This window comes from Misgurnus anguillicaudatus, chromosome 10 (assembly GCF_027580225.2).
Source record: "Misgurnus anguillicaudatus chromosome 10, ASM2758022v2, whole genome shotgun sequence".
Classification (NCBI taxonomy): Eukaryota; Metazoa; Chordata; class Actinopteri; order Cypriniformes; family Cobitidae; genus Misgurnus; species Misgurnus anguillicaudatus.
In genome coordinates, this window is record NC_073346.2 from 22579663 (window position 1) to 22598123 (window position 18461).

Consider the following 18461-nt stretch of genomic DNA (forward strand, 5'->3'; position numbering starts at 1 on the left):
AAATAATTTATTTGTGAATATAAATTTTGTTAACAGAAGAATCAGATTTAGTATGTAAATAACAGTCGTATGGTAGTGTGGAACTGCATATGTGAACGTGCAAGTTAGCAGTTGGTGACTAACATGCGTCATGCTGTCATAGGCAACAATATACAAATACATTCTCCATATCATGAATCAGTGATAAGAATGTGACTATACTGCTGACACACACCTTCATGCCTTTGTTAATGACCTTTTACAGAACCTCTGCTGCTTTGTACATTGTAAATGGGAAATAAAGCCTTTTAAAAACTAGTCAACAAAGTGCTGGAGTGTGTTGCACAATAATTTAATAAGTAATGCACAATATGTTAAAGTTTACAATGATATGTTGAGCCATTTTCCAGAAATATTCTGTTCTGTAACTCACCATTAATACAACACAACAAAATATAATTTTTTTCTCTAATATGTTTTTTTTATAATTATTCACATACCCATACAAAACTCTAGTCCGCATTACATTTCCTGTAAAAATCCACAAGTAGAGTAGCACTACTCGTAGCAATCACACTGACAATCCAAATACATTTGTTGATATTATACACCATAAACAAACACACACATTTACAGAATACAGAAAAAGTCAAGTAGATTTTAAAATCCAGTCGTTAATGTGAAACATAGCGGCCTGAACCCTTTTTGTGCATTTTGAAAAAGTAAACAATGCAACTTACAGTTACTGTATAATATTAGTACTACAGTTCAACTTAAATAAGCATTACCAAATCCTCTTAAACAGTACAGTGTTACACATATTTGTTTCAATACGCATTATTTATATGCAATGTAAAACAATAAAAATTACATTTTGGAGAGTACTTTCAGTAACTTAGACCCGGACCAAGGAAATAACTTGGTGCATCCCTTTGTTCTGCCAGTTTGCTTTCATTAATCCAAACCTGCCACTTTGAGAACTTCCGTCATATCTTCCATCATTTCATTTAGAGCTTTATTTAGACCACTATATGTATTGTTAAATGCCAGAGCAGCATTTTGACTCCTTTTCACAATAAATTTTGCATCAAGCAAGTCATCTAAGCTTGTAACTGGTTTTGACATAGAGACATGAGGCATAACACTCAATCTGTCTACCAGTGCCAACCCAAAAGGAGACTTTATTGGAGATTTCAACAGTGAGACAGGTTTGTTCACTTTTTCTGAAAGCTTCTCAAGTGATTGGTCACTCATCCCAAATGCATAACGGCAACTCATAAAAAAGGCAGCAAGAACTGCCTTGTCAACAACCACAGACAGTAAAGGCATAGACAAATACCCACCAATGCCTGAGGCCAAAGATGCAAGAATAACAATATTCTCCATCATTTTTTTCTTCTTCTCTAGCATGGCGAGTGAACACACCGGCACACACTGTACAAGAGCAAATTGCTTATGTTCTGAAAGCTCTGACTCTATGGTATCTACCAGCTTTTGGAAGTCATATTTTTCCAGGTCATAAGAAGCTATTAAGAACACCTGTGGGTTTCCAACATCCTTTAAGTTTTTGCAGCAGTTTTCTCTGATTGTGCAAAGCACATGATCCTCATTGAAGTTCCTGCTGTGTGACGCAGAGTGAATGTCATTGTCAATCTTGCTTCGGACAAAATAAAAGTGCTTCTGCTTTTTTTTAATCTCCTTGGCCAAAAAGACATCATTTTCCTTAAACCTTGTGGACGAAATGATAATAAATAAGTCATAAACCTCAAATTTGACTTTTTTCAGATATTGGTCTGCCTTGAGGTTTGGCACACCAATCCCCGGCAAGTCATAGAGTTTCACATTTGGCTTTGTGGGATGGGTGTACATGGTAACATCATTTGTGGTTTCGGTGATTCCAGTAGGCGCAGACATATCTTCATCATCACCCAGACCTCGAAAAGCATTAATGAAAGCAGACTTGCCCGTTCCTGTTTCTCCAGTCACAGCAATGTTCAGAACCACATTTTCAAAAGCATCAAGTTGTTCTTTAGCCTTTGTAGCAGCTGCACTTGGGTCTTGTTCTCCTACTGTCTGCAACGCTTTAGAGAAATCCATGTAGGCAGAACAATCGGCCATTATGTCTGATTTTTCACTGTAAAGACAGACAAAACTTTTGAAGTTACAAATCAATGCATGGTTCAAATTATATTATGTGGTATAGTAATTGGTTCTTGTAAACTGCATACATAAACATTAATCACAAAAAGACAATAGAAGTAAAAAAAATCACATTTTTATTTTCATAAAGTGTGTGACAAATTATTATGTTACAACAAATACTTTATGTAGAATTGTCAAAAAGTTGCAGATTTCAGCCAAGAAAATGAACAGATGAATGAAAACCAACAATGGTAAAAAAAGCAATTGTAAAATTATTGTAAAATTATAAGAAAGATGTGGTAGACAGGATAATCACTAATGGAGTAAAAGTCTAAATCTAGTAGCCCACAATAATTTTTGGTAGTCTCTTCTAACTCCAGCTGAGACATTCTTTTTCCTTCCACACAAATGCCAGTAAACAATTGAACAAACAACACCCTATACCATTTATCCCAAGACAGAGAAATGCTTACAGCGAAAAGAAACACAAGCTCAGGCCAACTACCTGTAAAAGTTATCGCAAACTGCATCCAGTCCAGCTACTTTTCTGATTTCACGAGCAGTATTTGCCAGTTCATTTAATCCCTCTCTCAAAACATACATTGTGGTAGCAAAAGACAATCCTGCAGCTGCAACACTGCCCACACCTGGAAAAAGACTCAGTACATATTCAGTGGTAGCCATCGCTGCTAACGCCGAGGAGACTTGTATCCTGGTCAGTGTTTTCTCTCGGATTGCAGCAACAATCTTTGATTTGCCCAAATAATTTATCAGTGAAACTTTCACTTTTTCTGAAAGTCTGATGAGTGAACGATCGTCCAAGCCAAACGCGTAGTAGCACCTCACAAGGAACGATAACACAATGGCTGTATCACATGTCACTGATAGGCCGGGCACAGGGACCACTGCTATTCCTGCAGAGGCAAGAGATGCAGCCCAGATCAGCCCTTTAAAAAACTTGATCTTCTCTTCAAGAGATTCAGCAGAGCATACTGGCCAGGCTTGTAGGAGAGCAGATCTCTTATGTTTCGGTAGCTCTTTTTCTAGTGTGTTTCTGAGCTTTTCAAAATCATATTTCTCCAATTCAAAAGATGATATCAAGAAAACGTTGGGGTTTCCTATTTCTTTAAGATTGTTCTTACAGTCTTCCCTTATTTTGGAAAGAACCTTGTGCTCATCGAATCCTTTCTTTATTTGCTCTGCAGAGATGTCATTGTCAATCTTGGAACGAACAAAGTAGAAGTTTTTCTTCTTCTTCTTTATTTCTTTGGCTAGCATGATGTCGTTCTGATGGAACCTCTCTGAGCTGAGGATAATGAAGAAATCATAAGTGTCAAATTTGACATCTATAAGATATTTATTTGCTTTAAAGTTTGGGCTTCCTATTCCAGGCAGATCCCAGATTTTCACATTTGGCATTCCAGGTTGCTCATACATGGTGGCCTCCATTGTAGTTTCTGTAACTCCAGTAGGGGCTGAACCCTCATCATCATCGCATAGACCTCTAAGTGCATTTACAAAGGAAGATTTGCCAGATCCTGTATTTCCTGTTATGGCAATGTTTAGTGAAACATTAAACATCTGGTCGAATTCTTCCAAAGCTTTTGCTTTAGCTTTTTCCAGTGTTGACTCTCCCGATGCTTTTACTGCCTCGGTAACATCAGAGTCTTGAGTTTCCATGTTTTAAGCTGCAAAAGTTACAGAAGTACTTTAACATTTTCATGTACTGAAATCTCTATTTTTACAAATAAAACAGTAAAATCAGTAATAGCAGCTATCATGAATTTGCTGCTTCGATTAATACTGCAGCTGGTAGGCAGCAAATTCGGCTCTACTTGAAAATGTCTGCAATACTATGGTTTAGTTTTTGGCAAACACAGTCAAGTGTCTATAGTAAAAGATATTGAAGCATTTCAAACATAGACGCCATTTCTAGCAACTTTGAAACTTAACAATCTATCACATTATTGGACAGAATTGTCATCCACTTTCAAATACAGATTTAATGCAAATTTAATGCAAATCTGCGACTCTGAGAACTTCTGTCATAACTTCTGTCATATCATTTCGTTTAAAGCTTAATTTAGGACAGTATATGTATTGGTAAACGCCTAAGCTGTAATATAATCATTTATGCTGACCTTTTTTTGTGAAAACCTTTTAACTTCTTGTTTTCCTGTGTTCTCTTCTGCCCTGTCAGGAGAAAACAGAACCACAATTCATAAAACAAACAACATGTGCAATTAGTGTCAATATACAGCAGCTGCATAAAGCAGAAGGGGACACAATTTTTTAAAACAATCCTTTATACTTTGTCAAATTTTATATGAGATCAAATTAAATAGAGAAATATACATGAATAATACATGCAATTTGGTAAGCAGAATGATCTAAAGCCTGGGTGGAGTAGATCTTTAAAACACAAACAGACTTATCACTTACTTGATCGTATACTTTTTAACTACCTGACTTAAACATGACTGTACACGTTGGTGTCATAAAGAAATGTGTAAATTCAATATTCGATAATCGTATTTAATATTTTAATTTATGTTTGTTTTCACATTTAACAAACAAGTATTAAAATGATTCAGATAATGTCATAATGTAAAATAAAGACTCACTAAAGCTATCTGAAAAAAGAGAAATCCATCTGAAACATTAAAAAAATGAACATACAAAGTTGTAACAGCAAATTTAAATATAAAGAACACGAAGGTTTGCTTAGCCCACATGTGAAACAAGTTTTTGACAAAATGCTATACTGATATATTATCTAGACAAAGTTCTTAAAGTTTAAAATTTACCTTGAGCTTTTTTGAATCACAGTCGACTGCACTACAGTAATCCAGATACAAAGCCTTCTTGATCTCTGTGACTTTGGACAAATGTAAAATGGTTTCCAAGATTTATCAGGGTGTGTGTTGTTTCACTGGCAGATAGCAGGCAGCTAAATCCCGCTAGATAAGTGATTTAAGGATTTAACAGGCACATACATTTTTTATCTGGAAGATGGTTCTTCCAGATAAAAATGTATTTACACTAGAATAGGGCTGCTCGATTATGGGAAAAATCATAATCCCGATTGTTTTGATAAAAATCTTAATCTCGATTATTTAACACGATTACTTAAATGACTGTAAAAACATGCATTTAAACATGGGCTTGACATTAACGTTTTTGCTCACCAGCCAAAGTGGCTAGTTGTTTTCCAAAGTTACTAGCCACTCAGCATTTTCACAGGCCACAATTTTGTTGCTGGTAAAATAAATTTTATATGATTAAACTTGACTTTGGCATCCTAAAATGACTTTAATTTGAGCAAATTTACTTGGTTTAGCTAAATTAGATGCAGATTGAATTTCAAATGCAGTCTGACCACCCAAATTAGGACAACATTAGCTGGTATACCAGGTATATCAGTATACATCATATCATATATTTAGGTGCATAAAAACAGTCTAGTAAGGCATAAATAGATTTACATTGAATGAATATATTAAAATTGGAGCAGGGGTGTAGAAGATTAACTGAAAAGATATACACAAAGCCCCTCGACAACCACTTTAAATATTTATTAACAACAGCAGTCAAGAAATGTACATGAATTTTACTTTCAACTTGTTTATGCAGATTGTATTTTATATGCTTGATCATGTTTTCTGTTAAAAGTGATTTAAGACTTTTAATGGCAACTGTCGAGAGGGCATTATTGTTGCCCAAAGTAGCTTACATTAAAATGATGCGCGAACCTCTCAGCTGGCGGGTTTCATTTGATTTCGTGTTCATTCAGGAATGCGCTGAATTTCTCTCCGCTCTTGCCCTGAGAATGTGCACGCAATATATATCTCTCCAATCACTTCCATGCAATTGTTATATCTTTCCCGAAGTGTGTATGCGCTCAGACTGCGTCCTCTTGTGCATTCGCAAATCCATCACCTCTCGCGCGCTCTCTGGGAGGTGGCGCTTTGGTCCGCAACGCTCCGCTGAACGCGCGCGCGTCTCCACAAACGGTCGCAGCCGAAATATACCCGCATTTGGCGGGTGTTGTTAATGTCAAGCCCTGCATACATTCAATGCATTGTTTAGTGTTGCTGCAGAAGGCTACACGTGTCAAAGCAGTAGTTTAAGTGCCAGCAGAACGTGATTCACATTTTAAACACGATCGCTTGAAATGCATATAACTTTACAAACATAAACAGGATTATAGTGACCTGACTTTAAACAGATGACTGAGCGCGCAGCTCTCTGCACGGAAAGCGGCGCCACGATCCAGCTGATATTTTAAACGTGAGGGATAGTTTCCGCTCGCTTGAAAAGCATAAAACTGAACAAATACATGAGGATTTCTACTTTGTGTGCGAGGCGCAGCTGCTTATGACGCGTCGTATTAATGACTCAAAACGAAATAACAGAAATGCGGCACACTAATCGATCTCCCTCGATTATCTTGTTTTTGCAATCGAAATGTGCAAAAATCGAAATTGAAATCGAAAAACGATTAATTGCACAGCCCTACACTAGAATGCAAAGAATTTTATACTTTGTCATTAGGACATTTTGTAAAAGATCAAATTAAATAGAGGAATGTGGAATATACTTTAAATGTTCTTAATATTTTGATTTATTACAGTATTTTTCCATGCACATATATGATCATCAGAATGATCTAAAGCCTGGGTGGAATAGATCAAACACAAACAGACTTATGTAACGTTAGCAGTAGTCTGACATACAAAAATTAACATGAAACATAAACAATAACATGGCATTAATATACAAAATTGGTACAAAGTAAACATAAGCAGGTGTGTAAGTGAGCACGTGTGAATGAGTTTTTGATAAAATGCTATTTCATACGATAGTCATAGTTTTTAAATTTTGAACTTACCTTGAGCTTTATAAATAATACAGTAATTGCGCTTGTAAAGGAATCCAGATGCAAAGCCTTCTTGATCTCTGCTGCGACTTCCTCAGTTTTCTCTGCGACTTCCTTGGTTTTACTGACTTTGGACAAGAGTAGAAATCTATGGTTTTCAGGATTGCGTCTGTTTCATTGGAGGAAAGCGGCAGGCAGTTCCTACATTTTGCTAGTTAAGTAACTTGTGGATTCAATATTCTTCCGGAAAAATGAAACCGAAACCGACAGAATGCGCGTTTAGTTGACATAGTAATAAAAGTGCGTGTTTAAAGCGCCATAAATAATTACGGCAGCAACGACGTGATAAAATTTAATTCCAGACATGGTCTACTTCCATAAATAGTATGCATAAACTGTATGCGGGTATGCAAATATTTTATTGTAGTTTGAAAGCTTTCAGGAGCTGTGGCCTGTGGGAGATGGAGTTTGTGAACTAACAAATCACGGTCACTTCCGCTGGAGACACAAGAACAAGAAGGCTTCTCAAACTGAAGACTGCAGTCTGCGAAGGTCGCATATGCTGGCTGCATACGTCATCAAGCCTGGTTTATTTAAGTTAAATGAGCATTACATTCGCAAGTCATAAGCAATACAACAATTTACGATTAACTAAGAATAATAGTCACCTTTATAATTGTTAATATTCTGAAATAAGACAGTCTTGAAATGCGACTTCCGGCTGCAGGCATCAAGCGGATGGCGTCAAAACACCACGAGACCTCTTCGGCTGACTGATTTTTCGAATAACTCCCGCGATACCTTGCCGTCATCCGCCTGACGGTTCAGTGTGGTACCGCATGAATTCGAACGGTTCACACCTAGAATAGCTTGTTAAAATGTGTTAGGCTGTTCTGTTTGCAAGGATTTATACTCTTTAACCTTATTTTTTTATCCAGATGAATATATAAACTTATTTCATTCAAAAGGTGGCTAAGAGAGAGCAAGGCATCAGGTGAGGGTAAGCAGACTACAGGGACACCCAAAACAGTCACCAGTTTTATACATTCACACAATTTTAATCTTTAACAGCAAATTGAAATGTAAATGTAAATTAATAAAATTAACTGCAACCAAAAACAGTTTACACTGTTTTGCATTCATAATTTACGAATTTGCATTAACATATGTAATCAGAGATAATGAATGCATTTTTTGAGTGCTGTTGGAGGGAGGGATTTGGTTTAGAATTGGGCCTAAATCCAGAGTACTTCCCTGTCTTTGGTACTGTACCAGCCAAGAGTGAGGTAATAAAGTAGTGTGGGGAATCTGCAAAACTGTATTCAAAGCAATTGAATAAATAAAGAATTTAACGTTTCGTTGCAGTTTTTGTAAAAAACTAATAATCTTGAGTTAAACCCCATTCACACTGACCTTTGGTCCCAGAAAATACCCGTAAAATTGCTAGACAAGCGTCTGTGGGAACACAAACACGTCCCGTATGTCTTCTGGGATCGTTGCCGGAAAGAGGACCTAGTCAGATACATGGAAAACCCTCTGTGTGAACAAGAGACACAAATACTGTACATAGTCTTCTGGAACACTCTAAAAATGGCTGGGTTGTTTTTAACCCATGCTGGGTGTAGGGGGCTAAATATTTACTTACAGCCCCGTGGGGATTGCTAGACTGGGCACTTTGTGGACGCGCATTTGTTGTCCATACATACGAAGAGAAGTTCACTGTTTATTCTCATTATATTGTTGCAATAATCCATAAAAGTACACATACATCCGTTTAATAATGTCCAAACATACAATAGGTGACGAGGTTACCCAATGTAACACACTTTCAGTAATACATCAAAAGCGGTCAAAAGCTATTTGTGCTCCCCTTCCGTCAAGCAACACCTGGTAACCACATGAGCGTTCCTATTACGTGATCCCGGTTAGGTTAGAGCGACATCTATTGTCCCAATTAAAAACAAACAATAAAACATAAGACCAGATGGCTCCTACACTGGGTAAATTATTGGACAGAACACAGCACTGGGTTAAAATTGGGTCATTTTTACCCAACATGTGTTGGTCTGTCCAATATTTACCCAGTATAGGTTAAAAACACAGTTGTTTGTTTATGCAGAGGTTTTCAACCCACTGAAAAGTACACTCTATGAAATGCTAGGTTGCAGCATCTGGCTATATTCATGGTGAGAACCAGTTAATTTTCTCATACACTTGCATCTAATTGGAAACCAGAGTACCTGGGGGAAGCGGCAGGCCCCATACCGAAAGACCTCCTGGCTCATCCTGGCCGGAGACCTTCTTTGTGTGAGGCAACAGTGCTACCTAATGAGCTATTCTGCCCCCATCATCCCATGGCTGGATCAAATATGAAGAATTCCAATCTGACTCTTTTCCATAGCTTTAAAGGTAGGGTAACAGATTTGATCCTGAAACATTTTTTGTTATGCTGGTTAAAAGTCTCCTTACATCCTGATAGCAATCACTGTGTTAAGTTGTTTAAATGTATTTGTAGAAATTTATGTCATCTGTGAAAGGCGTAGGACCAAAAAATGTTCAACAAATCATAGATTTCGGTCCGAACGGACGTTTCCATTTTTGTCCCTCATACGTAAGCATAATTTGAATGCCCACCGCGCAACGAGTCCACGCAGACACCATACGTCATCGGCGCGCTCACGTGCGCTCACCTCCTGCCTGTAAAAAGTGAGAACAGCAAACTTTTCTGCTAAATTGACAACCTACACAGGAGGCACAAAACTAAAGGCATTTTTTATAACAACAACAGCAAAAACTGCCTGGATCAGCAAGAGCAAAAACCCAAATGAACATCGGTAACTTTACTGCTTTACCACGAGATGCAAACAGCTGCAGGACGCAAAGGGTCTGAAAGAGTCGTTGCACTGTTTATTTTGGTAAGGTAGGTACGCGATATGTTTGTATTGAGATGGATTCAGATATTCTACCCCGATGAAACATTGTGCCGCTTATGAAATCTGTGTTCGTTTACGGATTAGCGTAACGATATAGTTACTACGTCTACACAACCGAACGTGTGCTTTAACTAATTCTGATGTAAACCAGTTGTTTGGTTATTTTGGCAGTGTTATTCACTTTGTACTGCAAAGCTGTCTCACTGCTGAATGAGACATGAGATGTGACCGTCTGATCTGTGCGTGTTCATGTGTTTTGGAAGAGGCGTGACTTTGGATGGCGGTTTGACTTGAGGGTGGGATCGGGATTTCATTGCTAGGCGGCTACCGTTAGCATTTTTCAAAATGTGTTACCCTACCTTTAATAAGATTTGATTCAATGACTTTCAGCAACTCCATCATGTTTCTCTATTGCTCTCAGAATAATGCCCTCATGAAATGATTCAACAGATTTTAAAGCCTGGAAAGGCTGTCACAATCCACTCCCGGAAAACCCAAAACAATACTTCTGTGTTTTGGTACTAAAGACCAAAGAAAGCCATTGGTGGTTTAAACAAAACGAGGTTAACAGTCTAATGAACGTCAGTTTATTGTAAACATTCAGTTGCATGGCAAATGTATCATAGCAATCACAATGACAATTTGAAGGGTTCAGATGCAAAAGCAGCTAAAAGCCACTTCTTTCAAAAATTACAGGGACAATTTTACAACTTTACCATTAAATAATTGAACTATAAAATTAGAAAATTCTTGCACAAACCAGCAACATAAATTAATTCCCAAATACCTTTAAACAGTACAGAGATGCAGATATTATCACATTTTATTAATATACATTATTTATTACATTACATGTAACAAACAGGTAAGATATGAAGCACAATACTAACATTATATTAGTATATGAATAGTGTATAACACTATAACTTTCTGTTTAAAACCATTTTTTACATTTTATTCAGTGTTTGTTGTGACCTGGAGTAGAATATTTTTTTATTAGTACTTTCTGACATGTAGTCCATCTGTTTGTCGAACCAGTTTGCTTTAACTATTCCAAACCTGCCACTCTGAGAACTTCCGTCATATCTTCTATCATTTCATTTAGAGCATCATTTAGGACAGCATATGTTTTGTTAAATGCCATATAAGCATTTTGACTCCTTTTTAAAATAAATCTAGGATCAAGCAAGTCATCTAAGCTAGTAACTGGATTTGTCATTGAAAGATGAGGCGTAACACTCAATCTGTCTTTCAGTGCTAAAACAAAGGGAGACTTTATTTTTGATTTTAACAGAGAGACAGGTTTGTTTACTTTCTCTGAAAGCTTCATGAGTGATTCCTCATCCAACCCAAATGCGTAATGGCAACTGCTGAGGAAAGCTGCAAGTCCTTTATTGCCAAAAGTCATATACAGTGAAGGATGGATAAGGCCTCCCAGGCCCGAGGCCAATGCTGCAACCATAACATACTTCTCCATCATTTTTTTCTTCTTCTCTAGCATAGCGAGTGAACACACCGGCACACACTGAACAAGAGCAAATCTCTTATGTTCTGAAAGCTCTGACTCTATGGTATCTACTAGCTTTTGGAAGTCATATTTTTCCAGGTCATAAGAAGATATTAAGAACACCCGTGAGTTTCCAACATCCTTTAAGTTTTTGCAGCAGTTTTCTCTGATTGTGCAAAGCACCTGATCCTCATTGAAGTTCCTGCTGTGTGACGCAGAGTAAATGTCATTGTCAATCTTGCTTCGGACAAAATAAAAGTGCTTCTGCTTTTTTTTAATCTCCTTGGCCAAAAAGACATCATTTTCCTTAAACCTTGTGGACGAAATGATAATAAATAAGTCATAAATCTCAAATTTGACTTCATTGAGATATTGGTCTGCCTTGAGGTTTGGCACACCAATCCCCGGCAAGTCATAGAGTTTCACATTTGGCTTCGTGGGATGGGTGTACATGGTAACATCATTTGTAGTTTCAGTGATTCCAGTAGGTGCAGACATATCATCATCATCACCCAGACCTCGAAAAGCATTAATGAAAGCAGACTTGCCCGTTCCTGTTTCTCCAGTCACGGCAATGTTTAAAACCAAATTGTCAAGAGCATCAAGTTGTTCTTTAGCCTTTGTAGCAGCTGCACTTGGGTCTTGTTCTCCTATGGTCTGCAAAGCTTTAGGGAGATCCATGGAACCAGAAAAATCGGCCATTATATTCTTCACTGTAAAGACAAACAAAAGCTTAGACGGTGTAAATCATTGCATGTTTTAAATGATAAAATGTGGTATAGTATAGCAATTGATGATATATGTTGATGATATATATTTAAATATTGGGGGTATAGTTAAACTGCCCTACAAACATTTATCACAAAAATAAATAAATCACATTTTCATATAATTATTATTTTTTAAATACACTTATATGGAGTGTTGGTCAATAAAAGCCTTTTGTAGAAATAGTACATAAATCACTAAATATATTCAACTCTGCTGCAAACTCTGCTCAGTGACTCATTAAAATGACGAAACTGATCTGCTTTTAGTTGTGTCCAGAACCATATGTTGTGTTTTAATATATAACTAGTATTATATCATATATGTCAATATAGCTTATAACAAAGCATTCTGGGCCCCTCCCCAACCGCTACAGGACAGGATTTTGGTGGGTTAACACAATCACATGCCATTTCGATCAGATAAGGCTGTTAAGACAACTGCCATATCTTTTATGGCTGACCTTAGTACCAAAACAGAGAAGAAGAGGACGTTTTGGTTTGTCCACAGCCTTTTTCCTTATCTTCCATCCAAACCCACTTCACTCTCATCCGTGGCCAGGGTGATCATAAACATTTCTTAAGAAAACAGCATGTCTATGCAGAAGTATTGGCTAGCCAAAGGACAAATCTTTAAATTCTTTCACCCACAAAGTGAACACAAAACCATCACCTATTGACTCCATACTCACTTAGATACACAAGCATTCTTAATTATAATCACAGTTATTACATGAATGAATGCCTGCAAAATATAGTAACATTTTGGTGTCATGTTTATCCTTTTTACATTCAGGACAATACCATGGGTATTTTGGAAGTGGTTTGGTAAGTAAAAAATGCATAGATGAAATTCTAAAGACAAAGTTAAACTCTGTACTTTATGCTATGCAAATTAGTTCCTCACAGTAAAGAAAGGTGGGCCACACTCTGTGGGCTCCTTCTGACATCAACAGCCAATCACAGTCCTGCAACAGTAAAGCGCAAATATGCAAACTCTTCCCAATCTGAAATTGATAAAGGTACCCTTTTTTAGACATTCTTTTTTATGAGATTCGATCCCTGACATAAGAGACTGAAACAGAGCACCCAAGTTCTGAGTCTCCCCCAAAGACTGTCACAGCAACACCCCCAGATCATCGTTCTGAGTCTCCAGCCTGCGTGCTAGAGATTGGAATAGAACAAACCAAGTTCAGAGTTTCTGGCCTGTGTGTCCAGAGACTAAGCGGATCACACCATGTTCCAAACTTCTCGTCCAGAAAGGCAATGACCCACATCTGCAACAAGGTGAAGCTCAGAAGAGCAAATCTTCAAGGGACCTTCACCTGCATGTTTCAGATTGTTAAGGACCTTCTGCACCAGCTCCAGGACAGCCTCTGCGTGTGCCAGATTGCTTGGATCCTCTCGGTGCTCCAGAAGATCAGCATTTCACAGCACTTTGTGTTCAAGGCTGTTGAATGAAACCTGACTCCTTTCCCCCCAGCAGCATGGCAAAGCCTGAGTGGAAAACATTGCCACTATCGGACTGCTCATTTAAACCCACAGAAACTAACCAAACCTCTTTCCAGGGAACTTGGCATTGGTGTATTGTCATTGTATGTTTACCTTTGCCACTTTCAATATTGCATATCTGATTTTCAAATGTTGAACAGATAATTCTTTAATTATTTGTTTTAGAAAAAAAATACAGATTTCACCTTTACAGAAAACTTTTTGCCATAACAAACTCAGTCAACTATTTTCTATTCTTTGCACTTTCATTAGACAGGACAACACATTTTTAAAAATCTACATACTTCGTCATTGGGTAAAAGAACTAGCCTGGCTCCGCCATGCCCCTACCTGCTTCCGCCTGATTTTCATTTCGCTTCAGTACTACATATGACTTCAAATTAAATTTTAGTAAAAAAGTAAGCATATAAAGTTTTTTTTAAAAATACAGTTTCATTATTTTTTTGAGTATCCTTTCTGAATACGATACATAAATACGATACGAAAAAGATTAGTGTATATTGTGATATATTGGCTAGTCGTAGGTTTTAAAGTTTAAAATTTACCTTCAACTTTTTAAACCATGCAGTCGATTGTACTTGTACAGCAATCCTGAAAGTATTTCTAACTTCTTGTTCTCCGCAGGCCTGAACAACATTAAAAAGGTTTCCAGGATTTAACACGATGACAAGTGACGTTTACTGCCTGCCAGATACCCATTAATGCAGAAACGAAAACGAAACAGCCATGGTAGGATGGTAAATTTAATATGTGGTTATAGCGCCACTTAGCGGTAAAGAGAAGCAAATACACAATTACTGTTTTGTATCATGGATTTTCTAAATATTATTAAAAGTAACAGCATCAAGGAAACATGTAGCTCCTATAGATCAGTTAGTAGAGCTTTTGAACTTTTGTACTTTTTTTTTGAAAGTATGGATTAGGGGCAGGGAACACACATACTATAATAAATGCGCTTTAGATTAAAGCGTCTTTCAGATGTATAAATGTAATAATAATGAGAGTGTAACAAGAACTGTAGAAAACAGAGCATTCCAACCCAGTGAACAATTAAAAAACAAAGTATTTCTTATAGACAAAACATAATCATGACTCTAAATGTACCATTTTTCTTGATTTTAGTGTTTTATTAGGAAAGAAAACACAATGTCATGTTTATCTAACAACATTTTTATGTATATATTTTGTTTCTCTCAACAAGGCATCAGTAAAAAAGTTCATGCAATCATTGTGTCAACAACAATATGCATTTGTATCAGATTTGAAGAACAGCAGTGAAAATGTAGCTATTGTAACAGACTGTTTTCAGCTTCTAACTAAATACATTTGTACTAAAAAAAAAACGTGTTAAACATTTATTAGAATTTAGGTTATTTTTACAGTTAGCACTTGATAATGCATTAAGTAGGAGTTGTTCATGCTTAAAAGGGTACATTGATAGTCAACGTTTAAAAAACATGAAGCATTCTAATAGAAGTAAAACAATTAAATGTAGTTGATTCCAACAGTATGAGCATCTATAGGCGTTTTGCATTATGCTAATTCATTATTAAGCAAATTTAGGCATATATATATACATATATATAGACACACACACACACACACACACACACACACACACACACACACACACACACACACACACACACACACACACACATATATATATACATATACATATACATACATATACATTCTTAATTTTACGCAAAATCCAATATCCGCCGTGTTATTCTGTCATCTTTTTTCCCAAAATGCGATAAACGCCACTGCTCCTTTTTTACAGAACGCAATAAATCCATTTCTGATATTACAGCCCACCAGTCACGCAATGTAAACAAACAATGGCGGACGCGCTGAGTCCACGGAGTCCTAGTTTTCCTCATCTACTTTGTACTTCGTGATCAACAAACAAAACAAAATAATACTTTAATTGCATCGCTAAACCTGTGATGGTTTTCTGTGATGGGAAAGAAACGTAAGCCATCAGCATCTAATATTTTCCCTGAGAGGCACTCGGGAGACGGGTGCTTGTTCTCCCGACAGCAAGCTTCTCATGCTAACACATTGACCCCAGAGGATCTTATGAAAAACTTTCCATAATTTTACTCAAAGTCAACGAAAATCGAGCAGGACCAAAACATTTTACAGCTGATCTCTGTGAAAGACGTTAAGCGAGGACGTCAAGTAACCGCAATGACAGTGATCTTAATATGACAAAGTAAGTGTTTTGATTAATGACATTAATGTTTATATTTTTAATTAGTGTGTACAACCAGTCAACTAAATGAATATAACATGGCAAAGATGAATGCACATTTATATAGGCTATTGATTCAATAGATTTATAGCATTTTGAATAAAAACTTGTCATGGATTTATTGCATTTTGTGGAAAAAATTATCAGTTTTTATAATAAATCTTTGAAAATCAACTTATGGATTTGATTTTTTTATGTTTTTATAACCTAAAGATGCTGTGTGAAAGTTTGTAACAGAAAATAGTTGTTTTCATCTTGTCACTTTCTTGGTATAGAAAATACGTTTTTACCAAAATTTGTCAAAATGGATTTATTGCGTTTTGGAACCAAACTCTTCATATATACATATACATACATACATACATGTATATATACATGTATATATATTATAACTACAAAAGAGCCAAAAAGAGGGTTAACTTCAAATCAACTAAATTACAGTTAAAATTTTATGGCAACTGTTACCAATATGGGATGTTTTAAACTATTTTGGGTGTTGTTTATGTCAATAGACATCAGCCACACATGCAGCTTTCAACATTTGTCTGGCTTTGTCAGCTAGTTCTTGAAGTCCTGCTTGTAGAAGACCTAATGTTGTAGAATAAGACATTTCAACTGCTTTTTTACTGCCTACACCAGGCACCATGCTCCATGCAAATTTGATGGCTGCTTCCTTACTGGTTAATGTTGATAGCACATCGCTGCTTAGTTTTTTTTTTCTAATGGCGTGCACCAGTGGGGACATTCTAATAAATTTCAGACATGGATTGTTAACCCTCTCTGACAGCTTTTTTACTGAATCATCATCCAGACCAAATGCGTAGTAGCACTTGGTGAAGAAACCCAGCAAAATGGCAGCATCACATGCTAATGAAAGGCCGGGCACTGGGGCTACTGCAATGGAACCAGAAGCAACAGCTGCTGACCGAGTCTGCTTCATAAATGTGTTAATTTTCTCCTCCAGAATCTTGGAAGAGTAAACTGGCAGGGACAAAACCAGAGCATCTCTCTTATGATCAGTTAACTGATTCACTAATGTATCTGTCAGGGCCTGAAAGTCATACTTGTGTAAATCGAAGGAGGAGATAAGAAAAACATATGGGTCACCTATGTCACTAAGGTTTCTCTGGCAGTCCTGGCGAATTAGTGAAAGCAACTTTTGCTCATCAAAGTCTTTTCTTTGCGATTCCGCTTGGATGTCATTGTCGATTTTTGAGCGAAGGAAGTAAAAAATCTTCTTCCTCTCCTTAATTGCTTTAGCCAGCATGATGTCGTTTTCTTTAAATCTCTCAGAGGAGATAATGATAAAGAAGTCGTACGTTTCCAATCTAACCTCTTTTAGATATTTCTTGGCTTTGAATTTGGGACTTCCGGTTCCTGGCAGGTCCCAGAATGTTACATTTGGCATTGTTGGATGTGCATACTTAGTAGGTATCATTGTGGTTTCGGTCACACCCGTTGGAGCTGCGTTTTTGTCGTCAGATTTAAGACCTCTTATTGCATTGATAAAGCTGGATTTTCCTGCTCCAGTTGATCCTGTGACAGCAATATGAAGTGTGACATTGTCTAGACGTTTGAATTGCTCCCTCAAAATTGGTTCTGTTTTATGAACGTATCCAGTTGAACTATAGTTAGTGAGGAGATCAGGATCTTCATACACATCCTCATATTCATGTTCTTCAGGCTTTGTGTTGATATTTTTCTTCTCAGAATTGCTTGGCTGGTCTGTCTCCATATTCTCCTTGTCCTCCATAGTCTTCAATGTATCATTAAATTGTCGGGCCTCAGTGGGGTTAGGCTCACTCGATTTCATATTTTCCAATCTAGCATCATGTTGCGTTTTTAAAATGTCCTTCTTCAAACATTCAGTGTCTTTTGCTTTTACAGGTTCTATCAGCATGTTACTCTTTGGTTTACACATACCCAAAGTCTCTTCATTTCTCATCTGATGTGAAATATTTATGCTTTGTTCTCTTTGTTTGTTTGTATTAATATTTTTCTCATGTTTTTGAGCTGTGTGAGCTACTGTGGTCACTCCACACAGATTTCCGGATTCAGTTTGGTTATTTTGCTTATGCATGCATTTTTCTTTCTGCAATATGGTAACATCATATGTGTCTGCTTCTTCTGATTCATCTATAGGTTTGTCATGTTTTATCACTCTCTCTTCTTCCTTTTCTTTTTTATAATTTTTTCCATCTCGTTGTCTGTTCTTTTCCTTCGCATTACCAAAGTTTGATTGTATGACCCGTGCAGAACAATTGGCTTGTTTGGGTTTTTCTCTTTCCATAGCTTTATAAAGTGTTGATTGAATGATTCTCACCGGCTCAAATAATTCTGTGTTTCTTTGTTGCTCTCTCAGTACAATATTAATATAATATGAAATGATTCAGTGAGTCCATCTGCTACTGCTATCTCACCAGCCTTTAAGTAGATGTTGAGGAAGGTTCCAAAAAAACAGACTTCATCTGACATGCTACAT

At 36.9% G+C, this 18461-nt stretch overlaps 2 protein-coding genes across 5 annotated transcripts; both read right to left on the minus strand.

Moving 5' to 3' along the window:
- Window positions 1–315: 315 nt before the first annotated feature.
- On the minus strand, window positions 316–7473 carry LOC129448037 (uncharacterized). Of its 4 annotated transcripts, none has more exons than XM_073872125.1 (6): window positions 7013–7473; window positions 4929–4999; window positions 4746–4774; window positions 4263–4314; window positions 2627–3809; window positions 316–2113 (listed from the first exon to the last, which is right to left on the minus strand). In XM_073872125.1, exons 5-6 carry the CDS (start codon window positions 3799–3801, stop codon window positions 934–936), a joined length of 2355 nt encoding a protein of 784 aa, XP_073728226.1. In that variant the 5' UTR covers window positions 3802–3809; window positions 4263–4314; window positions 4746–4774; window positions 4929–4999; window positions 7013–7473; the 3' UTR covers window positions 316–933. The 4 variants fall into 4 exon arrangements, with proteins under 4 accessions (XP_073728226.1, XP_073728225.1, XP_055066042.2 ...); XM_073872124.1 differs by having other exon boundaries at window positions 4929–5081; XM_055210067.2 differs by lacking the exon at window positions 4746–4774.
- Window positions 7474–8617: 1144 nt separating this feature from the next.
- LOC129448042 (uncharacterized) lies at window positions 8618–17888 on the minus strand. The gene is made up of 3 exons (XM_073872727.1): window positions 16505–17888; window positions 10293–12153; window positions 8618–9401 (listed from the first exon to the last, which is right to left on the minus strand). The coding sequence occupies exons 1-2, from the start codon at window positions 17877–17879 to the stop codon at window positions 10982–10984; spliced, it is 2547 nt and encodes an 848-aa protein (XP_073728828.1). The 5' UTR covers window positions 17880–17888; the 3' UTR covers window positions 8618–9401; window positions 10293–10981.
- Window positions 17889–18461: the final 573 nt, after the last annotated feature.